The sequence below is a fragment of the Amblyomma maculatum genome, chromosome 7 (genome assembly GCF_055883805.1).
Source record: "Amblyomma maculatum isolate TAMU_Amacu chromosome 7, ASM5588380v1, whole genome shotgun sequence".
Lineage (NCBI taxonomy): Eukaryota > Metazoa > Arthropoda > Arachnida > Ixodida > Ixodidae > Amblyomma > Amblyomma maculatum.
In genome coordinates, this window is record NC_139350.1 from 111,931,138 (window position 1) to 111,955,202 (window position 24,065).

Genomic DNA, 24,065 nt, shown 5'->3' on the forward strand with positions numbered 1-24,065 from the left:
CACCTTTTCTCCTCGGCGCTCAACCTTGCCGCGTCGCCGTTCTCTATCTCCTCTGCGACGGCGTTCCAATCTTGCGCAAGCGGAAAACTGAATGCCGCAATTCCTGAGGCGAGAACTGCGCAACGAGCGAACTGTCAAATGCCTCACGTATCTCCCGCCAATCTGCTTGAAGTTTCTGTTGAGGGCGTAGTCGTAATGGCTATCGTTGACACTGGTGCTGCTGTTTCTGTCATGGCTGCAAGTCTTTGCCGTTCATTGCGCAAAGTGACGACACTAATCTCAGGATTCTCGCTGTGCACGGTAAATCCCCAGCCTATAGAGCCTATAGCGGTGAGCACAGCACGAGTCGTCATTCAAGAAGTTGTGTACGCAATAGAATTTGTTGTTTGGCCTTCCTGCTCGCATGATCTTATGTTGCACTGGGATTTCCTGTCGCGTCATATAGCGGTGATAAACTGTTCTCGTGCCGAACTGGAGGTTTTTGCGCTTGACGAGCCGTCGCCGAATGTTTTTTTTTTTTTCCCAAAGTCGTCGTTGCCGAAGATATTGACCTCCCTGCGTGCTCTTTCGTTCTTCTGCCCTCCGCTTGTGCCTTTTCTCGCAGTACCGATGTCCTTTTCACACCTTCGCCAATGTTCCTAAACCGCAAAAATCTTCCCCAGCCTTATGCCGTACTTTTTATATCAGCTGGCCTCACCGCGCTTCTGGAATTCTAATTTGTTCTCATTTCCCATATCCCTGCGTCGCGGTGAATGCCTAGGCACCATTGAGCTCATGGATTCTATTCTCACCGCTGACGAAACTTCCCCTTCCCAGCCCGCTCACTTGGCTGCACTCACACCAACTGTTCTTGCGCTGGACCAGTCTTCTGCCAATATTTTTCTCCGCTCCATCGATGCCAGTCTTCCTTGGCCTCAATGCTCTGAACTCCTCGTACTGCTTCATCAGTTCTGCTCTTCATTTGACTGTCATCAGCCTGCTTTGAGCCGCACATCAACTGTTGCCCACCACATTGACACCGGTTCCCAGGCTCCTCTCCACCAGCGCCCTTATCGAGTGTCTGCCACCGAGCGCCGAGTTATTGAAGCCCAAGTTCATACTATGCTTCAGAATGGCATGATTGAGCCTTCTAACAGTTCGTTGTCCTGGTGAGGAAGAAAGATGGTTCTATGCGCTTCTGCGTCAACTACCGTCGCCTAAACAAGATCACGAAGGAAAGACGTCTACCCCCTTCCGCGTATGGATGATGCATTGGACTGTTTACAAGGTTCTGAACTCTTTTCTTCGCTCGATTTACGATCCGGCTACTTGCAGGTGTCCGTGCCTGCGGAAGATCGCCCTAAAACCGCCTTTTTCACCCCCGATGGCCTCTTTGAATTTACCGTCATGCCTTTCGGTCTCTGTAATGGCCCTGCTACATTCTGGCGTATGATGGATACTATACTGCGTGGCCTGAAGTCGAAGACGTGTCTCTGTTACCTTGATGACATCGTGGTGTTCTGGTCGGACTTTGCAACCCACCTCACTCGCCTGAAACAGGTCTTGACATGTATTGCGAACGCCGGCCTGCAGCTCAACTTGAAGAAGTGTCATTTCGCTGCTCGTGATCTGACCATTTTAGGCCACGTTGTGTAAAAGGATGATATACGTCCTCATCCCGCCAAACATCGAGCTGTGACTGAGTTTCCGAAGCCTACTACCATCAAGCAAGTAAGACGCTTTTTGGCCTGTGCTCACACTTTCACCGTTTTATACGGAACTTTGCTTCCATTGCCGCCCCGCTAACTCAGCTCCTCAGCAATACCTCAGATATTTCGCTATGGTCACCAGCATGCGACGACGCTTACGACACAATGTACCGCCTCCGCGCAGCCCCGCCCATCCTGCGCCATTTTGACCCTGAGGCGCCCACCGAAGTGCATGCAGATGCCAGTGCTGTCGGCATTGGCGCTGTGCTTGTTCAGCGCCCCTCCAGTTTCGGTGAATACGTAGTTGCATACGCCAGCCGTACTCTCACGAAAGCCGAAGCGAACTACTCTGTAACGGAAAAGGAGTGCTTGGCCATCTACTGGCCCTCACAAAGGTTCGCCCTTACCTTCACGGCCGTTCGTTTGATATAGTCACGGGCCATCATGCCTTCTGCTGGCTTTCATCGTTCAAGTACTTCTTCGGCCGCTTGGCACTGTGGGCTCTTCGTCTACAAGAATATGACATCCGTGTAATTTATCGATCTCGTCGCAAGCATACAGATGCCGACGCTTTGTCTCGTTCACCGTTGCCAGCCGACTTTGCCAGCCTCTCTGTCTTGGACTCAGCGGCATCTTCACTCGACATCAATGAAATGGCATCCGAACAACGAAAGGATCCGTGAATCGCATCCCTTATTGACTACCTTTCCAACAATTCAGCGATTACCCCTTCACGCGCCCTTAGCCGTCAAGCTTCCTACTATGAGATTCGGGATCAACTCGTTTACCGGCGCAACTACAGCTCAAGTAGACGGAAATGGCTCCTCGTGATTCTGCGCCATCTACGGACTCAAATATGTACAGCTTTACACGCCAATCCGCAGTGCGGTCACGCCGGAGTTTTCAAGACGTACACTCGAATTCGTCTTCGCTACTATTGGCCCGGTATGTACAACTCGGTTCTAAGGTACGTCCGATCGTGCTTTGCTTGTCAACGCCGCAAACCTGCCTCTCACTGTTCGGCTGATGAGTTACAGCCTCTCACATGCCCACTTAGGCTCTACGAGCGCATTGGAATTGACCTCTACGGCCCTCTTCCATACGCAGCTGTTGGCAATCGCTGGGTCATTGTTGCCGTCGACCACCTGACGCGATATGCCGAAACCGCCGCGCTCCCAGCTGCAACAGCCCGAGATGTGGCCGGTTTCTTATTGAAGAACTTCATTCTCCGTCACGGTGCTCCTCGTGAATTGCTCAGCAACACAGGCCGTGCTTTCTTATCTGACGTCGTTCAAGCCCTGCTCGCTGAGTGCGAAATCATTCATCGCACTTGCACCGCCTACCACCCGCAAACAAACGGCCTTACTGAACGATTTAATCGCATCCTCGGTGACATGCTCGCGTAGTACGTCGGATCCAACCACACAAACTGGGACATTGTACTTCCTTATATCACATACGCGTACAACACTGCTACGCCATCCAGCACGGGTTTCTCTCCGTTCTTTTTGATTTACGGTTGGCATCCATCTGCTCCCCTTGATACTGTCCTCCCCTGCAACCCGGACGTATCAGAATGTACCACAGTGACCGAAGCTGCACAGCACGCAGAAGAATGCCGCCAGATTGCACGGACATTCACAACCGACTCTCAGTGGTGCCAAAAATATTGCCATGACACCAATCAGAAGAATGCACCACACTTCGAGCTTGGCTCACTCGTGTGGCTCTGGGTCCCATCCGGCAGCCTCGGCCTCTCAACAAAACTCATCTCCAAGTATCATGGGCCCTACCGCGTCATCGAGTGCACTTCACCAGTGAACTATATTGTTGAGCCGCTTACGCCAGCTTCCGATTTGCGACGCCGTGGCCGCGAAACTGTTCATGGGGAGCGCCTTAAACCGTTCTACGATCCCATAGTATATTCGTCTCCTCAAGTCGCCAGGATGGCTCCTTTTTTCCTGGGGGGCATTGTGAAGAAGAAGAAGGGCCCCTGCGCTGAACGCTGACGAAGAGGAAGAAGTATGGAATTGCCATCGTGCAGATTGTGTTGGTCTTGATCGCCCAGCTTCCGCGCCGACCTCGACGTACTTCTTCTACACTAAATATGCAAGGCAGAACAATAGAAAGAAGATGGCTGCACAGTATGAAGAAAGAGCACTGAACAAAGGTTGATGGGGAGCTTCAGCTCGCAAACCGAGCCAACGTTTCAACATTTGTCTACATCTGGGCAGAGTGATCATCAGCGGCGAGATTTAAATACGCTTTTACTTCTGATGAAGAAAAGCCGGGGAAGGGGAATGGAGGAGGGTGGGGGAGAAAACACTAGGGCGAGGTGTGAAAGAATGTTTCTTTGGTATGAATTTCTGAGCCTGGAACCAGTGATCGCGTAGCCTTAAAAAGAAAATAAAAAGCGGCAGTAGCAGGAAAAAACTACAATGCGGGATGGATGATGAGTCAGCCCCTAAAGTAGGTTTGATGTTGACATATGCCTTTCTTGAAAGGGGACATGCAATGGACATAAGGCTAAATGGTCATTAGGCTGACCCAGGCAAAAACTTCCTGAAAGCAGTTTCTCAGTATTTCAATAAGAAAAGCCATAAGTTCGATGAAATTATATTATTTATTCTCCTCTCATGTTTTCAATCTTAAAAGAAGAAAAAAAATATAGGCAGCAATATCTAATTCATAAATTTAGAACAGGAACCAATAGGAATAAATGTCTTGAAAAGAGCATCAGAATCCCTTAAAGGGTCACAACATGCTCATCCAACATATTACAGTTTTGTAGTCTCGCAGATAATACTCGACCGCATTATTGTACTTCCAAAATTTGAGCGGCCTACACATATTCTTTATTTCAAAATAAGTGACTGAAGTTGGGACCGCCAAGCTCTTCTCACCGACAGCAACCCTCATGTTGAGACGATTGGTGACATCACAGCCTGACTCCGCATCGTCTGCTTCTGCGCCGGCGCCGATAAGCGATAAGCTGCCAATCCATTACCGCGTTCGCACTGAGTCACAATCACCATGACTCCCAATGAGTGTGCTTAGCATGTTTCTGAAAACAGAACTCAGAGTGTAGTGAAGCGCGGTTTAGTTCTTGCACACACATCCACCTTCAGCGCGACCACCGCCATCGCCCGCCGCAGCACTGCCCGCACCGCCGTAAACACCGCCACGCCGGCCGTGTCCTCCGAGCCTTCCGCAAGCCGTCCGTGCCAGCGATACGGCAGATCCCTTGCGCCTGTGTCGAAAAAGCATGCTAAAACTTGTTTTTTCTTGTTTGTTTTGTTTTTCTCGCAGTAAGTTTGGGCCCCGGAAAAAGGAATTTAAAAAATAAATGGTTTTTCAGAAATGCTGAACCATACCATGGGAGGTTTTGCTGACAGCCGCATAGCAGCTTCCGCCGGTGCGGTGCCCGTGCCGTAGCTCCACTGGTAAGGCGTCGCCGAAAATAAATATTTCCTTCACTACAAAACAATAGGCTTGAGAGGAAATTTCATGATCGAGTAGCCCCTTTAATTATTAGCCTCGCTGATCCCTTACAAACTGCCGTCCGCTGTGTCTTCGATGATAAGCAAAGATAGGGTTAGCTACTACACGAACAAGCAGACGGCCAGAGTGCCGTCGTCAACTGCGCTCACGGGCAGTACCATTGCTGTAAGCTTGCGGAATCATTTGCTGTAAGCCCCATAAGCTTATCGTCGACTTTCATGATGCGGCGGGGGCCAGACTTGGGCCTGACAAACGAGCAATGTAAACGATTGCTGCTAAGATGGGACGGGGTATTCAGTTCCACGATGTAGCTTGCCGCGCACTACGCACCTGCGCTGTCGGGTGGTACTGCATGATTGTACAAAAGCGTCTGCGGACGGCACTCTATGCGCATTTTATGTGTTGCTTTTGAAGCTTGTTTCAGTGTACGGTGTGTATACTGTTCGAGTGGTCCAGCTCATGCGGCTTTTGTGCTCAGGCGCCGACGTGCTCCTGAGTTCTGCCCACTGGCGCAGTTAATGCCTAAGTTAAATGAGTTAACAGAGATCGTAAAGCAGTTTGTGGTAACAGCGCTTAGCGGCATGACTGTTGTTGGACCCTCCACATCAGCTTCGCGTAACTATAGCAACTATAGTGTCTAGAATAGCGCCACTGCGGTTGGCCCTGTTCGTGTACAGAACATGCCGCAGACGACGCGGCGTCGGTTGATGTCGTCACCAGTTACGCCGGTGGCGAGATCAGGAAGCTGTTAACGAAGCAAGGAAAATAGTAGTTTTAAAAACATCTGCAGCTCCAATGGAGCTGCAACTTTGAGGTTTAGTTGCTTGGCACATCAGGAATAAGATGAAATAAACTGTTCATAGTCCAAAATGGGTGTCTTGACCCTTTCAATAAAGGTCCATTTCACATGACATCACCGCACGGTATTAAGACAGTTGGTAACCATGGCAGCGAAGAGGGGGAATAGCCATAACAGCTATGGCATGTGTTCTGTCTGCTGTGTGCGTTTGAAGTGTCGCTCAGCTCATTTGTGTTGTTTTGTGTGGTGCAGCAGGCGCGTCAGGTGGAGCAGTTCGTTTTGAAGTGCTTTGTCACCTATGTTGGTGCCTGAGTATTGCGCCAAATCCAGTCCAAAGGTGCCACCGGATCAAAGCCTAACCAGCTCCTTGCTATGGTGCCACATCGAGACGGGACTGGGGTGGTGCAGAATGTGAGTTTGAACTTGAGTGATCTTTCTGGGACCGTGTTCCTGGCCGCAAGCGGTGCTTTCCGAAGTCTTCGTTGCAAAGTTTTAATTGTCCCGCCGCGGGTGCTCATGTGGGGCAATGGAAGCGCTAGGCCTAATTCTATTTTTTTTTCTTTTGAGCGGTGAACACCGGGGAGGACAGATTTTGCGCTTTTCAGGTGTTTCTCGTGTGGGGGCAGTGATGGGCGGAGTCCCATAACGGGTGCGGCTGAAAGTGTGAACGTGGGTAACTGCCAGGGTGGGTTCCGACGCAACGACCGAGTGGGGAAGGGGGTCTCAATAATGCCCCCAGTGCTGGTAGGATCGGATGGGGTGGTGGTGAGTCCTTCAAGTGGTGGCATGATGTGGCCTTCGAATAGTCGTGGCTGCGCGAGTAACAACTTCCCGGCGCGATGGGCAGAACACGGAGCGAAGCGTACGTTCGCGCCGGACGAAGAAAACTGGGTGGCATGCCGCAAATGTGGCGCATGGTTGGATTTCCAGGCAGCACCCTTCGAGAAGCTGGAGGAAGCCAGGGAGGCACTGCATTTTGAGTGCCGGCAATGCGTACGCATTAACCTGTTACAGAGAGAGATGGCCCAAGCTGTCCGTGCTTGCCAAGAGAGCTGTGCATTGCGGCTGCAGGGCGAAGTTGCTAGATGAGGATCGGCTCTTGAAGCCAAGGAACAGGAGCTGCAAGAGTTGTGAGGTGGGATGAAACAGGAAGCCTCCAGCCGCAAGGTGCTTGAAGTTCATTTTATGCAGCTGCAGCAAATGGTGGATCACCTGATGGCGACCGGTCGGCAAAGTAAATTATTGTCCGTAGAGGCAGCCCTTAGTCAAGAAGACCTGGACAGCGGTTTGCAGTCAGTGTCTCCCAGGACTGCCTGCCGCCGAAGGCTCGATCGTACAGTGAAGCTACTGGGGTGGGAGTACCGGTACAAGCAGGGGCCCAGCTCAAGGAGAGACCGGTTAGCATCGGGCAGTCATAAGGAGAGCTGCAACAGGGACCGGCGGACCGCTTAACAGTTATGGGTGGAAAGGCCCAGTGGCCTGCAAAAAGCGGGATCAGCGCGGGGGGCAACCGGTAGAACCTCACCAAGACCAGAAGAGATTCGAATGAGGAGCGCAGGACCAAGAGAGACCCACACAGAAGGGTCAGCGCCGATTACTCATGGTGGGCGACTCTAATGCAGAAAGAATGAAGTAGAGTGCTCTCGCAGTAACTCGTAAGGATAGTCTCTTAATATTCTAGACTAAGCCCCACGCCACGTTGCGGGAGGCAGTCGACAGGCCGCAGGCAGTACTAGAAACACACGAGGGACAGGAGGGAACTCTGATTCCTAGACTGAAGCGGAATATGTGCAGGAAAAGTTTGGCCAGTGGGTCAGGCGGTTCTCGCGGTGTAATGTGTTGGTGTATGCGATGCCAGAGGTAGCTGATAAGGAAGAGAGCGCCAAGGACAGAAGACAGGAAGGGAACTTGGCATTACGAGCAGTGGGCAAGGAGCTGAAACCTCAGATGGCATTCCTCAGGGCTGCTAGACACTTCGAAGAGGACCTGAGAAGAGGTAGCCACTATTCGCAGAAGATGGCACAGCAACTGGGAAAGAAAATGGGGGGCCGTGTGTGCGCTTTTTTAGGGCTGACCCGGCACCTGCAGGACAGGCCAATTCCGGCCGGCCGTGTCCAAGAAAGACAGGCTTTCAGTGAGTAGGCCGCGATGAAAGCCTTTGGAAGAATATTCTTGCACTTCAACTTACAGCGCAAGAACCGCAGTCGACAGCAAAAGTAAACAGATCTGGGGACACTCAGTGGCGAGGGCGGGGCCCTCGTGGTAAGCGGCAGGATGCTAGTATAGAGATCGGTTTCTTGAATATGCATGGAGCGAGGCGAGAGCAGAAATAGGTGGAACTCTAAGTAATTTCGCAACCAAGGATTCGCAATGTTTGCTGCGGTGGAAACGCACCTTCGCGATGCGGAAACGCCTCGACAGAGCCAGGCGTGTTGTGAGAAGGCTGTAAGCATCTTGCAAGCAAGAGGCGAGGAGGAAGGATCAGGTGTGTGTGGAGGGTGAAAAAGCATTGGATACTGGAGCACCCGTCGTGCAAGGAGCACATGTGGTTCACGGGCAGTCTGGCGGGCAGACCGGTGGCTGTGGCTGTGGTGTACTGGTGGTCGGGAGTGCCGGCAGGCCAGAATGAGGCATTTAGTGCATGCCGCTGTACGGATGTGCGGGAGCTAGGGCATCGGTACGATCTCCTGATTCTAGGCGATTTTAAGGCGCACTTAGATGAGCTGGATTGCGGCACGGACGCTAACGGCAGGCGGCTCGAGGAATTGGCCGAGAGAGAAAGCCTGATGATCGTCAGTTTGACGGAGAAGTCACTAGGGGTGATCACATGGGCGGCTCGAGATAGGGTATCCTGCATAGATTACTGCTTTATGTCGGACAGGCTTTACGGTGTTCTGGACAAGATCATATTGACCAGGTTAGATGTGGGAACTTGGCCAGTGACCATAACCGTTTTCGCCTGGTTTTTGGTAGAGGACGCCAGAGCGTTCCTCGGCACGAGGGACGGGGGCCACGACAGCCCTCTGAACGCGAGCTCCAGCGGATGGTGCCACTTCTGGAGAAAAGGCCAGAAGGGGTGGATTCGTATGAGCGAATGGTAGCAATTTTAACGGCGGTGATGTAGGAAGGCCACATATGTAGGACTGGCCGACACCGAGCGAAACGGTGGTGGACGGTGGAGCTGGCGGTGGACATAAATAGGAGGCAGGAAGTTAGCCAGCGACACCGACATCTCAGCAAGGCGGTCGACCAGGTGGCCATGGCGGCGGCAAGGAATATTTACCTCGACTGCAAAAGGGAGGCGGCTGCCCTGGTGCTGTCCAGAGATCGAAACCAGAACCAGCGGTTTATGGCAGACGTTCAGAAGACAAGTAGGCAGGCCCCGTAGCATTTCTGGCGTCATATTCAGAAGAGAAGGAGGGTAGCCCCTAGAGGCTGCTCCGCGCGTCAGAAAACGCAGAGGCATGGAGGGCACCGCATGTTTGCCTATATTGGAGACTTGGTGGAAGTAGCTTCTGGAATATGACCAGCGAGCGCCAGTTCACGTTGCTGATGAGCAGGTCGTACGAAGAGCCAGGGACATGACGAATCTGGACAACACTATCGGCGTTCCTGTCGGCCTGCGCTGTGCGCCAACCGACAGACAGCTCAAACTAACAGAGAAGAAGATGAACGCAGGGACAGCTTCAGGTTGTGATGGTGTCCCCAGGAACAATGCTAAAGCACTGGGTCCTAAGGAACAAGAGAGAGTAGGGGATCTGATATCACAAGTGCTAGTGGAAGCCCAGATCCCTCAGGACTCGAACCTGAGCAGAGTACACCCGCTGTATAAGGGAACTGGAAATAGAGTGAGCCTGGCCAACTATAGGTCCATAGCAATCACGCCGGTCTTTTACCGGATGATGATGCAAGTCATTAGGAGTCGGCTGCAGAGCCGGGTGGAGCGGAAGGGGATCCTGGAAGAGCTATGACGGGTTTCCAGGTCGGAAGACACATTGAGGACAATTTATTTTTCTTACACAATGCATCGAGATCGCCCTGCAGACTGGGTGTGCGCTCTATGTGGCGTTCCTCAGCATTTCCAAGATGTACGACTGCATAAACCGAGAGATGCCGTGGGAGCTACTGCTGGATAATGGGATGGGGGACGAGGATGTGGACTTGTTTCGGGCCATGTACAGTGGACTCGCGGCGCAGGTTGAGTGGGGAGAGGTGCGCGCAGCACCGGCAGTGGTACCGCGAGTCCGGCGACAGGGCAGTCCGCTTTCACCGCTCCTCTTTATGCTGTATGGGACAGACGTGACACACAGCTTGGAAGTGTCGGGTGTTGTCTACAGGTTGGAACATTTAGCGGCTGGACGGCGAGTTGCCCAATATATTCCCACACTAGTGTACATGGACAATTTTATGGTGCTTGCAGGCTGGCTGCAAGAGCTGCAATGGCTTCTGGATATTTGCAGTGCGGGAATGACTAGGTTAAAGCTGCATTTCAATCGGGCGAAGTGCGCGGTTGTAGTGTGGGGCGAGGAGGAGCGGAGTCAGCAGCAGATCTTGATGCTACAAGGAGGCCCTGTGTGCATAGCGGAAGTCCCCAAGTATTTGGGCGTATGCCTCAACTCGGGAGCAGACTACCTGGCAGCACTGGAGAGAGCTATCAGAGGAAAAGCAGCGAGCGATAATAGGGTCTTGGGCCGCCAGTCTTTGCGGGCGTATAACAAATACGAGATGGTGCACGCGTTGTCGAAGATGGTGGCGGTGCCGGGGCTAACATACGCAAACGCGGTGTTGTGTCTCTCGGCTAGGACTAGGAATTCCCTGGAGAGGCGGCAGAGGGATGTGGGGGGATGGCCTCAGGAGTACACAGGAGCACCCAGGTGGGGGATTTCAGGGGGACATAGGATGGTCTTCGTTTGCAGCGCGAAAAGCCATCTCTAAGCGGCGGTACCACGCCAGGCTCCTCCGTTTACCTACCGAGAACTTGGCACGGAGTATGATGGTGCACCTTATTTGCAAGGGCGTCGCAACGAGAGGGACGAGGCGGACTGTGCAGCTTCGCCGCCGGGTTGAGGTTCCGCCCGCGTCGATGACAACAGCTGCTGCTGAGCCCGGTCATGTGGCGAGCGGCAAGATCAAGAAGCAAGCGCGGAAGGCCTAAAGGAAGGAGTGGCTCAGTGGAGCTAAGGTGAAGCCCACTTTTGCCCTCTACTTTGCCTTTAAAACTACAAACAGGGAGCGATGTTACGACAATTCCTGTCTGTGGCAGCGGCCTGCTTGCTGAGGCTAGCTGCGGAGTGTTACGCATATGCGTGTGGCGCGCCAGGTTTGGGAGTGGTATGAGCACAGACTGTGCCTTTTGTGGAGCAGTGGAAGAAACAATCAGCCATATGGTTCTCGAGTGCCCGGCTCTGTTTCCTCCCGCAGGGGCATCGACACTCCCTACTGCCCTGGGTTTCGGCGACGATTGTGAAGCATCGGCGGAATCTGCCAATCGCTCTGTGGTAGAGTGCACGAAGAAACGCTTGGAGTGTTGGTGGCGCCGCGGTGCTGTGCGGCGCTAGGGCGTGCGGAAGGCTTCAGCGACTGTGAATGTTTAAGTCGTGGTTATTTGGGTATTTTGTTCTTCGCTATAGGACTGTTTGATTCCGCCTCGTCGCGAGGCACTGGCGACCCGTTACAAAGGGTACCGCCAACATCACCACACCCACCACCATCACCATCACCGTCATCCGCCATTTTTTTGGTTACGGTGGTTGGTGATGCTGTCCGCTCATTGCATGTCCAGTTCATGTCTGGTGAACTCTCACGACAGAGCCAGTCGCGAAGCGCTGTAACTATACTACATGACCTGACTATAAAGTACTAGAACATTCTAGCGCAGTGTTGACGTCCACCTACGTCAGTGATTACGCTGCTTTCACACTTCCGATCCTTCATGAACTACGCATTGTTTGTATTTGCCTAGCGAAAACTTTCCAGTCGTTCCCCCGGTGCCTAAGTATGCACAACGCAACATATATTACACCCAAACGCCAGAGGAAAGCAAAGAAACAGGTTTTAGGGACTCATTTGACCGGCCGCGAAGTAGGCACGAACAGGCGTCACACTGTTCTGCATCCCGACCATCTTAGTCCGACCCTTGTACTGCGCGCAGCGGTATATCTGCTACCCACAGATACACAGAAATAATAGCAAGAGCTCACTAGTACGGTGCGACAGCTAAAAGGCATTTGTCGCTTTCATCTAGTGCTTTAGCGCGCTTACAGACATACCGCGAGCACATGGGACCCTTCCGAACGGTTCTTTTCCAAGGGCAGAAAGTAGCATGTTTACGAAGTTGGTACTGAGTAATTGTGATCACCTGTACAACACGAAGCCGTCTGCATATTTTTTCAAATTGAGGGTACAGTAACAGAACAGGCATAGAGGAAAAGAAAGAGGGCAGCTGACGCCACGCACAACTGGCAGCTAATCTGGACAACAGCGCGCCCGCGCGAGGCTCTTCCCTTGCTCAGTGCCCTAGGAGCGAGAGTAAGTCGACCCTGTCGTCTGCCATTTTCTCCAGCCGTATGAATGCTCGCCGTAGGCGGCCGGACCGCGCTTCAGAGACGACCGCGTAGTTAATCTGTATGATCAACAAGGCCCTACTTCGTCTATGCACTACGGCGAAAACGCGCTACGAAGAAAAAATCTAATTGTGCGGCTGCATTGATCCCCTGCTACTTGAAAGCAATGAAATGGGCTTTATTGCACAGCTTGTACCGAACATCAAGAATTGTTTGGCTAACGCTACCAGCTACATTACTCGTGGGAAACTGGAGGCGAAGAGGTCACATCTTAATTGTCAACAAAAAGGTAATAATCTGTGTTGAAAGTATAGCTTCTGGAGCCGCGAAAATCTTGATCATCGGTTGGCGCTGTGTCGAGTCTCTCTTCAGGTGCCGTGTGAAGCAAATATGAAAAAATGCTCTTTCTGAGGCTGCCTGTAATAATCCAAAGGCACTGAAATTTCTGCTTTCCCGATACGCGTAGCAACTCGGCACAATTCGAAGGGAGGCTCTTTTGCAATCTTATGTGCAACCTCTACTTCCCCGATAGAACTCACTAGTATAGTGTGCCATTTCGATACTCTGACGGTCGATACTTTCGTATGTTTTTATGCATGCTACAATATGCCTGAAGCGATGCCGCACACCTCGAGTCTACTCTATTCCGCTCAGCTCAACGTTTTTAAACTCTTAGATAGTAGATGTAGAAAGCGGAATTCACCATTATTGCAGCAAATTGCAGGGTTCACAGCATTGCGGATCTCCCAACGCTCCCAGGTACCCCAACGAAACGATAACGCGACGATGACCAAGGTTATTTCGGGCCGGAAGCGGAAAACGGTTCCACCCTTTCGGTCGTCCTCAGTGCGGTGTAGATAGCAGCAGATAGTGAATACAACCTATACTCCATCTGCGCCATGATTAGTCGGAAAAACAATCCCATATAACGTTAAATTTAGTTCGTTCTCAACAAGCGTATAGGCAACCTGCAATGAAATTTGCTGTGTCGATCGCCGCGCCGTGACACATATCCCAGCGAGAAGAGCAAATGCTTCTGAGGCGGCTTTTTTGTGCATTTCCACGCCACCTGCATGAGCTTACAGGGATCATCACGCTCGCACGCTTTGTCGAAGCTTTGCGTGGCGTGTGTCAGATAACTGGGCTGCATCCAGAGCGCCTGGGCAAGGAAGTTATCTGTCACACGCGTATCTATAATGCTGCTGAACATGCTCGGTCGTTTATCGCGAACCAAGCGGTTAAAAGCAACCTTTTTGAGTCACGCTGCGGGACAATTGCAGCGTTACCTATGCAGTGCAGGTTCCCTATGCAGTGCAGGTTCCCTATACTCTACCCCCCTCCGCAATAGGTTAAGCTACACGTGTTTTTGTTAACATGTTTCCTTCTCATCTCTCCTTACTTTGGATCTCTCTTTAGTTCATTTCTTCAGATAATATCAGGCGTGGCCAGTACGGTTCACTTGATATGCTATTATTCTGTTTCTTCGCCCTTCGCCCCTCCTTGGCGAAAGCTCTTTATAAGTATTTCCCCCCAGCTCTATTCTTTATTACAGCCCTTTGGAATGCCTATCCTCTTTCAAGAAAGGCGCGTCAGCATCGAACGTGCTTCAGGTACTGACTCAACATACGCCCGTCATTGTTCTTTTCCTGCCCCTTCTACCCCTTCTGCCACTTTTTAGTTATTTATTTAAGCCACGGGAGCACCAGTTCCAGGCTCAGAAATTCATAGTGAAAAACTATTTCTTTATTCCTCCCACTACCTCTTTCTCCCACACCCTCGCCCCCAGTCTTTTCTTCTTGGGTAGCAAAAGCATTTTGAAACCCCAGCCAGTGATGATCGTATTGCCCAGACAAAGACAGCTCCACGTGTCGAAATGTTGGCTCGGCTTGCGAATTGAGTCTCCCCCTGAACCCTCGTTCAGTGGTATTTCATAATTGTGCTGAAGGTAGAGGATCAGCGACAGCGGCTTTACCAATGTACTTTATCCCAGCCGTCACGGTTAAACAATGATCAGGTGCTTCAGAGATGAAAAGGCCAATAAACACCAGGTTTGGTTGAGTGATGTAACTAACAAGTAATTCTGCCTAATAAGGTGATCGATAGCATTTGTAATGGCGCGTTGCACTTTGCAAAGAACGGATTCTGCAAGTACGGTAGGCGTGTTGTTCTTAAAACTGTCTTGTATGCACACGACTGAGGTTGTTCAGGCGGTTGAAGTTTTTGATCGATGCAGAGAGAGCGTCAAGAAAAAGGCACCGTGCACGGGTGGCTCACCTTCCAGTACCACGGTGACAACTTGGGACCAGACAGTGTGTCCCGAAGGCAGTGCCTTGAGGCCACACCGGTAGCCGCCCTGGCTGGACTGGTTGGTGTGGGTGTATGCGTTTGGCTCGCTCACCTTCTCCGGCTGCAGGGACGAGTCTGTGTGGTCGAGGTACACACCATTTTTGGTCCAAACGTACGCGTAGCTGTTTGGCGATGTAGTCTTCAGCTCGTTGCCATTACGAAGCGTAGCTCGGCACTCTAGGACCAGGTCAGGGAGGTTCCAGCTCAGAAGAACGGGGGACCAGTTCGAAAATATTTCTACGCTTACCGTCTCATCTGGAAAAGAAGAGAGTGCAACGTCAGCCCGGATATCCATGCAAAAGAAAGAGCTTATAAGAAGCGAGTGGAGTAATATCTCAAAACACTCTGGGCCGAAAATTGTCCTCGCTACGGTCACGTGACTCAACAACAAAGCTGCCTGATTGCTATTATAGTTAGTTTGTGGCGGCGGCGCCAGCGTTGTACGGGCTTCTGTTTCTCCGCTGCTCGCTGCAACGCAGCCTGCTGCTACCCTAAAACTCAACTTGAACCGCCCGTTACTCGAAATAACGACTGTGAAATAACGACCGCCTCGGCTTCGGGCATTTGGAGGCCTTCTTCACTCTTAGCGACCCATTGAGCATTATGATCTTTATAAGCTATCTGGTCGCAAAGCTTAAGTTAAGATCGTGAAATCAATCTACTTTCATCGGCGCCTGTACCACAGCTGCGAAAGCACTAATCCTGCTATTTCAGAAAAAAAAAAACACATTTATTTTATTTTTCTTCGCAGTATTTTCGCGCAATCGAATAATAACCTGTAACATGTTTTGCTGCAGTTTAACATAATTTTGTGATATTGGCCTAGTTATTGCGCCGGACGAATGTGTGACCGATATGCCACTTATTATCCTGCAAAACTAAATAGCAAAGCATGAAAGATCAAAGAGCAAAACACCGGCAACAATATGCAATAAAGTAAAAACACGACATCAGTTAGCCTTCCCGAAACAGGTCTGATGTGTCCGGTCACTCTGAAATGAGCTATGGTCTAGAGTAACTTGAGAAGGGGAGAAATAAAGAAAACGTTTTAACCCAATCACCTCTTTGCAGTGCCATCGCACAATCTATTACAGATACTGCGGCCCAGCTCCTAACATGCATGCACTGTAGGTTTCTCTAAAAACCCCGGCTACTTCACAAGAAAATCTCTGCTTGTTTGCATTTCTTACATTTTTGACAATCGTGTCTCATTTTTAAGCCATTTTTAAGTCATCTGCTTCCATAGGAGATTTTACGCGAACGTTCCTGCAAGACTAATGAAAATTAAGCCGTTAATGTTATTTATAGAATAGGTACAATGTGTCTTAACAAGCAAGCCCTGTACAAGAAAGTGTGCGGCATGAACCAGCGAAAAAGGTCTAGAGAGGAAAGGAAACGCGAATATTATTCCAATTGGTAATCTGTAAAACAAGAAGTGCCTCCGTTATCTTGCTCTTTAGCATCATAGGTTATCATCTGAATGTTCTGAACGCAACACATATAAAGAGAATCATGAAACGGCACCAAACGTTTTCGATAATGTTGACTCATTCAGGTCGCATTACAACTGTGGCAGTGGGGAGTGAGAGCTGATAAGTTCAAAGATTTTATAACTGGGAAGTCATTAAACCGTTTTGGTAAAATAGCATGCGATGTTTTTGCATAACATCTCCCCAATCTCAAGAAATTTAAATTAAATTTCAATATCGCAGCCTCTACAAGGAGATTGCTTTCTTATCTTTATCCTTCACTATGTAAGCGGATAATTTTCAGACCAAGTTGGAAATGGAGTATAACGAATCTCAGACGTGCATCTCATTACGACAAAATTTTTGAGACATAGGTGCTCGGGAGTTTTACGCTTTTTTGAAGAAGGCAATTTCAACTCCGCGGCATCAAGCTCCAGACATCATTGCAGTGTCGAGAATAAATAGTCGAGGAAGCACCTATTCTCTTTAGTGAAAACAATTTGTTCCAGATTCAAAAAGACAGAAAACAACCTCAGAGTCACATGCAAATTGTTCATTCAGAAGGCCCAACAGAGGATGCTGAAAGCGTTTTCGATGGTAAGCGTCGTCAAGCCTCAAGCCAGCAAGCGGCATGCATAGAGTGAAATATAGTTCTTGTGAAATTCAAAACTGAAACCTGTTCTTCATAAGGCAATTGTATTCCTTGTTCTTGTTATTTGCACTGGTGTAAGATGCGCACTGTTCCAAAGAAACTAAAGGCTTTCTAAATTCTGGAACGCATCTCAATCCCCAATTTTTTTGTTAATTTTTCACTCCTGGACCACCGCTGACTGAAATTTTTTATGCGCCCCGCCTAATATTTTATGACCTTGATAACCATGGTCTAGAGCACGTCACTATTTTCACTTCCTGTACTCAACTTCCAAACGGAAATGATTTTTTACTATGGTTGCAGTGTTGCCAGAGCACGGATTAGTTCCCTGAAAAGGCGAATAGCTTTCCTCCCTAGCCGTGTAGCTGGGCTTGAGTGCATGGCAATGGAAATTAGTCAAGCCTAAAATATTTTTGTTTTAACAATTAACGTATATTAAAAGCAATTTAAATCGTAATTATTTAATATTATATCAACAGTTCATCATTTCAGGAAAAGTCATGCTCCTTGCTGTACACTAGAATTTAAAACACCGAATGAATGAGTGCATTAAACCTTGGTTCTGAATACGTGAGACGCCATGCAATACCGGTTGGTAAGATATAATTTCTTTTAGAGGTCAGGGCTTCATACCTCGTCGCATCAAAATGACTTGCCAAGAATCTCAAGGGAACATTTGCTGCGATATTTTCCTTTATTCACGTCTTCATTTGGTTTCAACAGCATAAGGGCAACAGCGAACGGCGGTGACAATCTCCACGCCAACCTGTCCCATTCTCGAGCCCTCTCTCTGCGGCATGTCAACTAGCCCCTCTGTTATTTCACAGCCGACCGCACCTTCTTAAGTCATTCTCAACAGGCTAACATTCTAGAACAACTATACGCCATGAACCCTAGGCGTTAGTTGGCGTTGACCTTCATCCTTGCGAGGCAATGCATTGTGACGTTGCCACTGCAGACCGTTGGCGAGAACCAGGGCTCACCTACCTGAAACGTCGACTGGCGTGAACTGTTTGTCCTCAACGCACAAAAATTCGTATTGGTCGTCGCAGGGCCTGGTCTCGATGACACCTGACGAGGTTTTGAGGACGGCGCACTCGTCGTAGGGGTTGTCGTAGGCTATTTTGTTCCCGTAAGGTGAGTAGTTTCCTTGCCTGCACGTAAAGTACAGAGTCAGCAAACACTCCAGGCCAGGACCAACTAGGTGTCAGGATCCTCCGCTCAAGCTGAAGAAAAGTGCCGTTTAAGTTCAAGTAACCTTAGTTGATCGCCCTTCTTTGAGGGCACATTCAGAATAATCTTTTCCTGACCAGCTTCAGCGATTAGCAAAGCTGCAGAATCCGAACATCCTATACCGCATACACTGCTCTGAATCAAAAACTAGCTACACAGTTCCACTGCGCCTCATGTTACTCGCTTCTATGCTTGGTTAGCTAACTATTATACACGCTCACCATTATAGAGTATATCTTGCGTTTAACCTTTAAATTTCAAGTGTAGTCTTCTTGGTCCAAACAAATTGCCTATGGTTTAGCTTCGGTTGAGCCTAGTGTGAAGCGATAGTTGAATTCAGTCATTGTTGTTGCTGTCGGTGTAGACGCAGAAGTGGCGGCGGCATCTGTGCTGCTCGTCGCTTACGCCTGGAAGCATCATCGCGGCGGCGTTTCGCAAGACGCTCTTAGAGCTATTCCGGTGCTTCCCCGGCTCTTTCGGCTTTAGCCCCTTCTCATCTCCTTCACAATCTTTTAGGTAGCAACGCAACGTCATCCTGATCGTCACATGCAGCCTGCCATCTCATCTCCGTCGCCGTCACATCTTAACCAGCGCGGCTGTTCAGATTCTCTTCCTCCGAGCTTATGGCGTGGGTCCGGCCGAGGCGCGCCTCTATAATACTCAAGATTGACGTCAGCGATCACGTGTCTCGCCCCTTCTCACGTCAGTAGACCTTTGACCTTGACATTGACCTTTCGTAGGAACATAGCTACCCAAAGTGGTTGTGCATTAAGTTCCAAGTTGACTTTCAAGCTATTTGAAGGTCATCAGAAGTACAAGGTGAACTTGGCTTTACCTCTCGTAGTGACGCTACCGTTAAAAAATGACTTTTCTGCGAAGTATCATTACTTTCGCAGACGTCAGTTAACAGGTGAGTCATGTTAACTTGAACGCCACTTGACTGATTTCCTTAATTAAAGATAGCCAGATGACTGCATTAGAGGTTTGTAGCTGTCCATAAGCAACAGCTATACATTGTTTTAAAATTTGAAAACTTCACGTCAGGCGCCTATCGCCGAAGAGACTTTGGTTATTACTCGCCAAATTGTAAAATTTCGCGCCGGCTGTGTGCGTACAGCTATGTACATCACGTCATGCCACTGAGCAGATCATGTGCCATAGAACCCTACTCTGTCGTATATTTGAAGGCACGAGGTAAACGCTGGCCCATCTGTTTCGCAAAAAGGGAAAACGAGTGTATCACAAGCTATCGTATGCCATCGGGAGCCTCGACCGAAGTACTGAACACCGAAGGAACGGTAACCCGACTTTATCGATATCGTTACGGATGAGCAAGAAGCGGGCAGTGGCATGGGAAGGAGGCTGGCTCTAGGCCAGCCGCGATTCATTAGATCATCCTGTATTCTCCTGTGTTCATCCGCTTGCCAACCCGCAATATATAGTCAAATGTGTTGTCGCTTCAGACGTTACATCAGCCAAACCAAAAACATCCACAGAGTCATCGCCAGCACGAAATTCATGTCCAAAATTTCAACCGAGAGTGCAAAGCAGTGGTAAATGATGGAATGAACGGCGGTGCAACAAGGATCCTAACAAAAGTTTTTTGTGACGACTTTTCAGCCCTGCCTTTCTAGCGGCCGTTTTTTGTTTGTTTAGACGTGTTGTAAATATTGTTAGTGGTTTTATCTTTTTCCTTTTTGTTTAGGTTCCTGACTGCTTTTGCTTCTTATGTTTGACTCTGTTTTTGCCACGACAGTCTTTTTTTTTATTTATTTTAACTTTTGGTTTTAGGTTCCGGACTGCTTTCGCTCCTCATATGACTCGGCTGTTGCTATGATTATCTGACACTTCTTTTGCTAATAGATGGCCCTTTTTCCGTTTCTAATTTCTTTAATCAGAATCTGTTAGCTTATCTGCAGGGATTAAAGGGTTCTGTATGTTATCCTGATGTTGCCGCTTGTTTTCCTCGTGTTGGGTTTGGAGCAATAATAGCGATGAGTCTCATGCTTGAGGTGAATGTATAACTTTGCTACTTTTCCGGTTAATAAACACTTTGTATCGTGCGCATGGGGTATCTCTTTCTTGTTTGTGCCCTTATTCCGCTGCCGTTCATTTCATCATGCACCAAGTCGCCCCTCCGGCGGTTATTCTGCGGAGCAGTGGGAGGACGTGGGCCATCGCATTGGTCTTGAGCACGCTAAGGAAGTTGGCATCGAGCACAACCCTTTCCAGGGAAAACTTCTAATCTCTTGGAGCATCAAAATCCTCCGGTCAATGCTAAGGCTGCTATTTTGCGCGATCTACACCGGTGCAGGAGATCGGTCTATGCGAATCTGACAATAGCCAGAGGGCAGACTCCGGTAACCCTACAAATATTGATCGAACTTGAATATCCATCCTTGAGTGCATTTCGACAGGATTGCAGCTGTTAGCCACATTAAGGTCGTAGGCACCTCCTCCTCGATCTCACCTGGACAATCGTCGTCACCAACCGCGCTGAGTTAGAAGCGATACTCCGATCGTGGTTGCTTGTGCCGGAAAACACAAACAAAAAAGCAGTGCTCCCAGCTACTGCGAGCTTCGCTGAGCGCGGCAGCGATAAGCGACAGTTACCTCGATGTGAAGTTTTGTAGAATCTGCAACGAGCTACCCGAAGGATTTTCAAACCGACTAAATGAACGCGTAAGCAGTGGCACGGAATTTTTATTTAGAACCTCTAGTGGTTGTCGCAAGTGTTCTCATAGCCGCTAGGATCTTCGCTGGTGAAAGCGAGTATAGCCGCACTTCGCAATGGATTTCCTATGCATGAAAATCCTCATGCATGTGTTGCGGAAGTGCTTACGATTGAAGCGACTGTTTTTCCTTCAAGTCAGGGAACTGTTGCCGTTTGGAGAGGGCGGTAGGGCACGCTGTACTTTCACGATGTTAGAATGAACTTGGTGCTTTGAGCCTTGTCTCACCCTCTTCGATGATTGCAGCTATCGTGACTGAAATGAGCGCATGAAGTCATTTCCTCAAGGTATTCGTCGCCAGTTTTAATCCCTGTTCGCGTGTGTAAATGTACTACGCTTGAAAAGTGCCGTCCCTGTACCATGCTCTCCCACAACTGTGTTATGGATTGGCAAAACTGTCTTAGCTGCAAGAGTGTTTGGCTGCTTCTGTCGCAGGAATAGCAGTGTGGCTGTATTTTGCGTTGATGTGTTGTCAGAATACTGAACACCTTCCTCAGCAAATGGAACAACCAGAAGTGGACATGAAAAGTCCTAACGGGAAGAATAAAAATGAAATCGACTTCATAATGCGTTTAACTCCTCCATTATACAGGATGTAGAGGTAATCTGGAAAGTTTGATGCCGTGACCACATGATGGTAAGGTTTCGAAATAGTCTGAATCTCCAGACGGAACGAAACAGATTAGTAAGAAACAAGTCCATCAATGAATTAGCGGTGAGGGGGAGAGCAGACGAGTTCAGGCTCTCGTTACAGAACAGATATTCAGCTCTGACCGAGAATGACGACATTAGCCTTTAAGCAATGAACAATAATTTCAGAGATGTCATTACTGAGTGCGCTGCAGAAGTAGGTGGTAGGGTAGTTTTGTGATGTTAGGAAGATAGTGAGAGACCGAAAAGCGTGGCATGATATGATCCATAGGGTCACGAAGACCCGGACACGACTGAACGACTGAACTGAACTGAGTGAGAGAGGATACCGATAACCTGTCTAATAAAAGGAAAGATTTGATTGAGAAACGCCAAAGTATGCAAGCTTCCAATTCAACAGACCAGATAAAATGGGCAGATATATCAAAGTTATTCAATAAGCGCAAAGTAGTCGGTATAAGGAAGTATAACATGGAGAAAAATGAACATGCTCTAAACAACAGGGAAGCCTTAAAGCGATGAAGAAGAAATTCGGCATATGCAAAAATCAGAAGTATGCGCAAAGGACAAGGCGGGAAATGTCATCACGAATATGGACAAGATAGCCAAAGTTGCTGAGGCGTTCTATGCTGGTCTCTAGAGTAGACAAAAAAGTCACGACATTAATAAGATTGGCGGTATGGAAATGCAGTGAGACGTTCTGTCAGTGACAAAGGACGAAGTTAAGAAAGCATTAAAACCGATGTAAGGAGGGAAAGCAACTGGAGAGGATCAGGTAACTATAGATGTGTTGAAGGACGGAGAGATATCGTGCTAGAAAAACTGGCAACACTGTATACGCAGTGCTTGGTGTCATCGACGGTAACGGAACCATGGAATAATGCAAGCTTTATCTTAATTCCTAAGAAAGATGACGCTAAGGACTTACTGTCTGTTACGTATAAGGTATTTACCAAGGTAATCGCCAATGGAATCAGGACAACCTTAGACTGCAACCAAGCAAAAAATCAAATAGGTTTTCGGAAAGGGTACTCTACTATTGATCATATCCGTATCGTCAACCAGGTGATGGAAAAAATGCCCGAAATATAACACCCAGCTCTTATACATAGCAGTCATTGATTACGAAAACGCATTGACTCAGTAGAAACCTCGGCGGTCTGGCAGGCATCGCCAAACCAAGGTGTAGATGCGCCATATGTGTATGTGCTGGAAGATATTGTTACATATATGCCCTGCGCATTGCTGGATGTTGAAGAAGAGGACGATAAACATTAGTGACACGAAAGGAAGACGAAGCTGAAGAAACCGTTGGGACTTGCCTGAACACTTGCTCTACTGTGCTGTGGACGCTTGCCCTTCACCTGCTGTGGTTTCCTGTGCTAGCCTTCTGCCCCGTATCATCTTGGTGGAGGTGACCAAAGATCCCCGTGCGCACAGATTACCCCTTGCGCTGCCAAAACCTGGATTTGCGCAGTGGCCGTCATCTACCTGGGCTTTCAACGACGTCAACTACCACTATGACCTCCGAGACAGCCCCTACCACCGCGGCAACTTCGACTCAGCCTGTCGTGCTCACAAAAATCCGCCACCCTCCTATATTTAATGGCGAAGACAAGACAGACGTGGAAGATTGGCTGGATGAGTACGAGCGTTGCAGCAAGAACAACCACTGGGACGCGACCATTATGCTGGCCAACATCATTTTCTATTTGGCGGGAACCGCTCGCACTGTGGTTCCAAAATCACGAACAAGAGCTGGTGACTTGGGCAATCTGTAAGCAAAAGCTTCAGGACCTGTTCGGGAAGCCCATTGGTCGAGCTGTGGCAGCAAAAACAGAAATTTCATCTCGCATCCAATCCTCCACGGAGTCCTACCTTGCGTATATTGAAGACGTGCTTGCGTTGTGTCGCAAGGTCAACTGCTCAATGACGGAAAATGACAAGGTAGGCCATATCCTCAAGGGCATTGCGGATGATGCGTTCAACATCCTGTTCTACATGAATTGCTCCACCGTCGACTCAGTGCTTCAAGTCTGCCGAAAATTCGAGCAGGCTAAACAACGACGCCTCGTACATCGCTTTGAGCGCCTTCCAAACACCGCAGCTACATCATCCTGCGATGATCTGGCCCCTTTGCAACAGCCTTCTCATCCCACGAACATGACTCGTATCGTCCGGAGAGAACTCGAGGCCTTAGCCCCTACACCACTCATGTCTCCGCTACCCGACACCGTGGCCATGATACAGGCCGTAGTTCGCCAAGAACTTGCAAACGTCGGCCTGTCCTCCAGCCCCGTGTCGCCCACGCCACCATCCCACTCTGTTCCTGTAGTGGCTGCTGCTACTGCCAGCCCACCTTCCCCACGTCGCTACCTTAGTCGCAATCCTGCAGAGTGGCGCACCTCAGACGACAGGCCAATTTGCTTCA

General features: G+C 49.3%; 1 protein-coding gene across 6 annotated transcripts in view; it reads right to left on the minus strand.

Annotated features, from left to right (window-relative positions):
- LOC146184434 (uncharacterized) overlaps positions 1–24,065 on the minus strand; it is a 237,256-nt gene that overhangs the window by 156,760 nt on the left and 56,431 nt on the right. For all 6 annotated transcript variants that reach the window (XR_014708867.1, XM_084609389.1, XM_084609390.1 and 3 more), the window contains 2 exons: positions 18,006–18,172; positions 14,826–15,152 (listed from right to left, as the gene is read on the minus strand). Coding sequence is in view for 5 of the 6 variants with exons in the window: in XM_084609389.1 (XP_084465515.1) it covers positions 14,826–15,152; positions 18,006–18,172 (494 nt within the window). In the remaining variant the exon portion in view is untranslated. The remainder of the gene's footprint in view (positions 1–14,825; positions 15,153–18,005; positions 18,173–24,065) is intronic.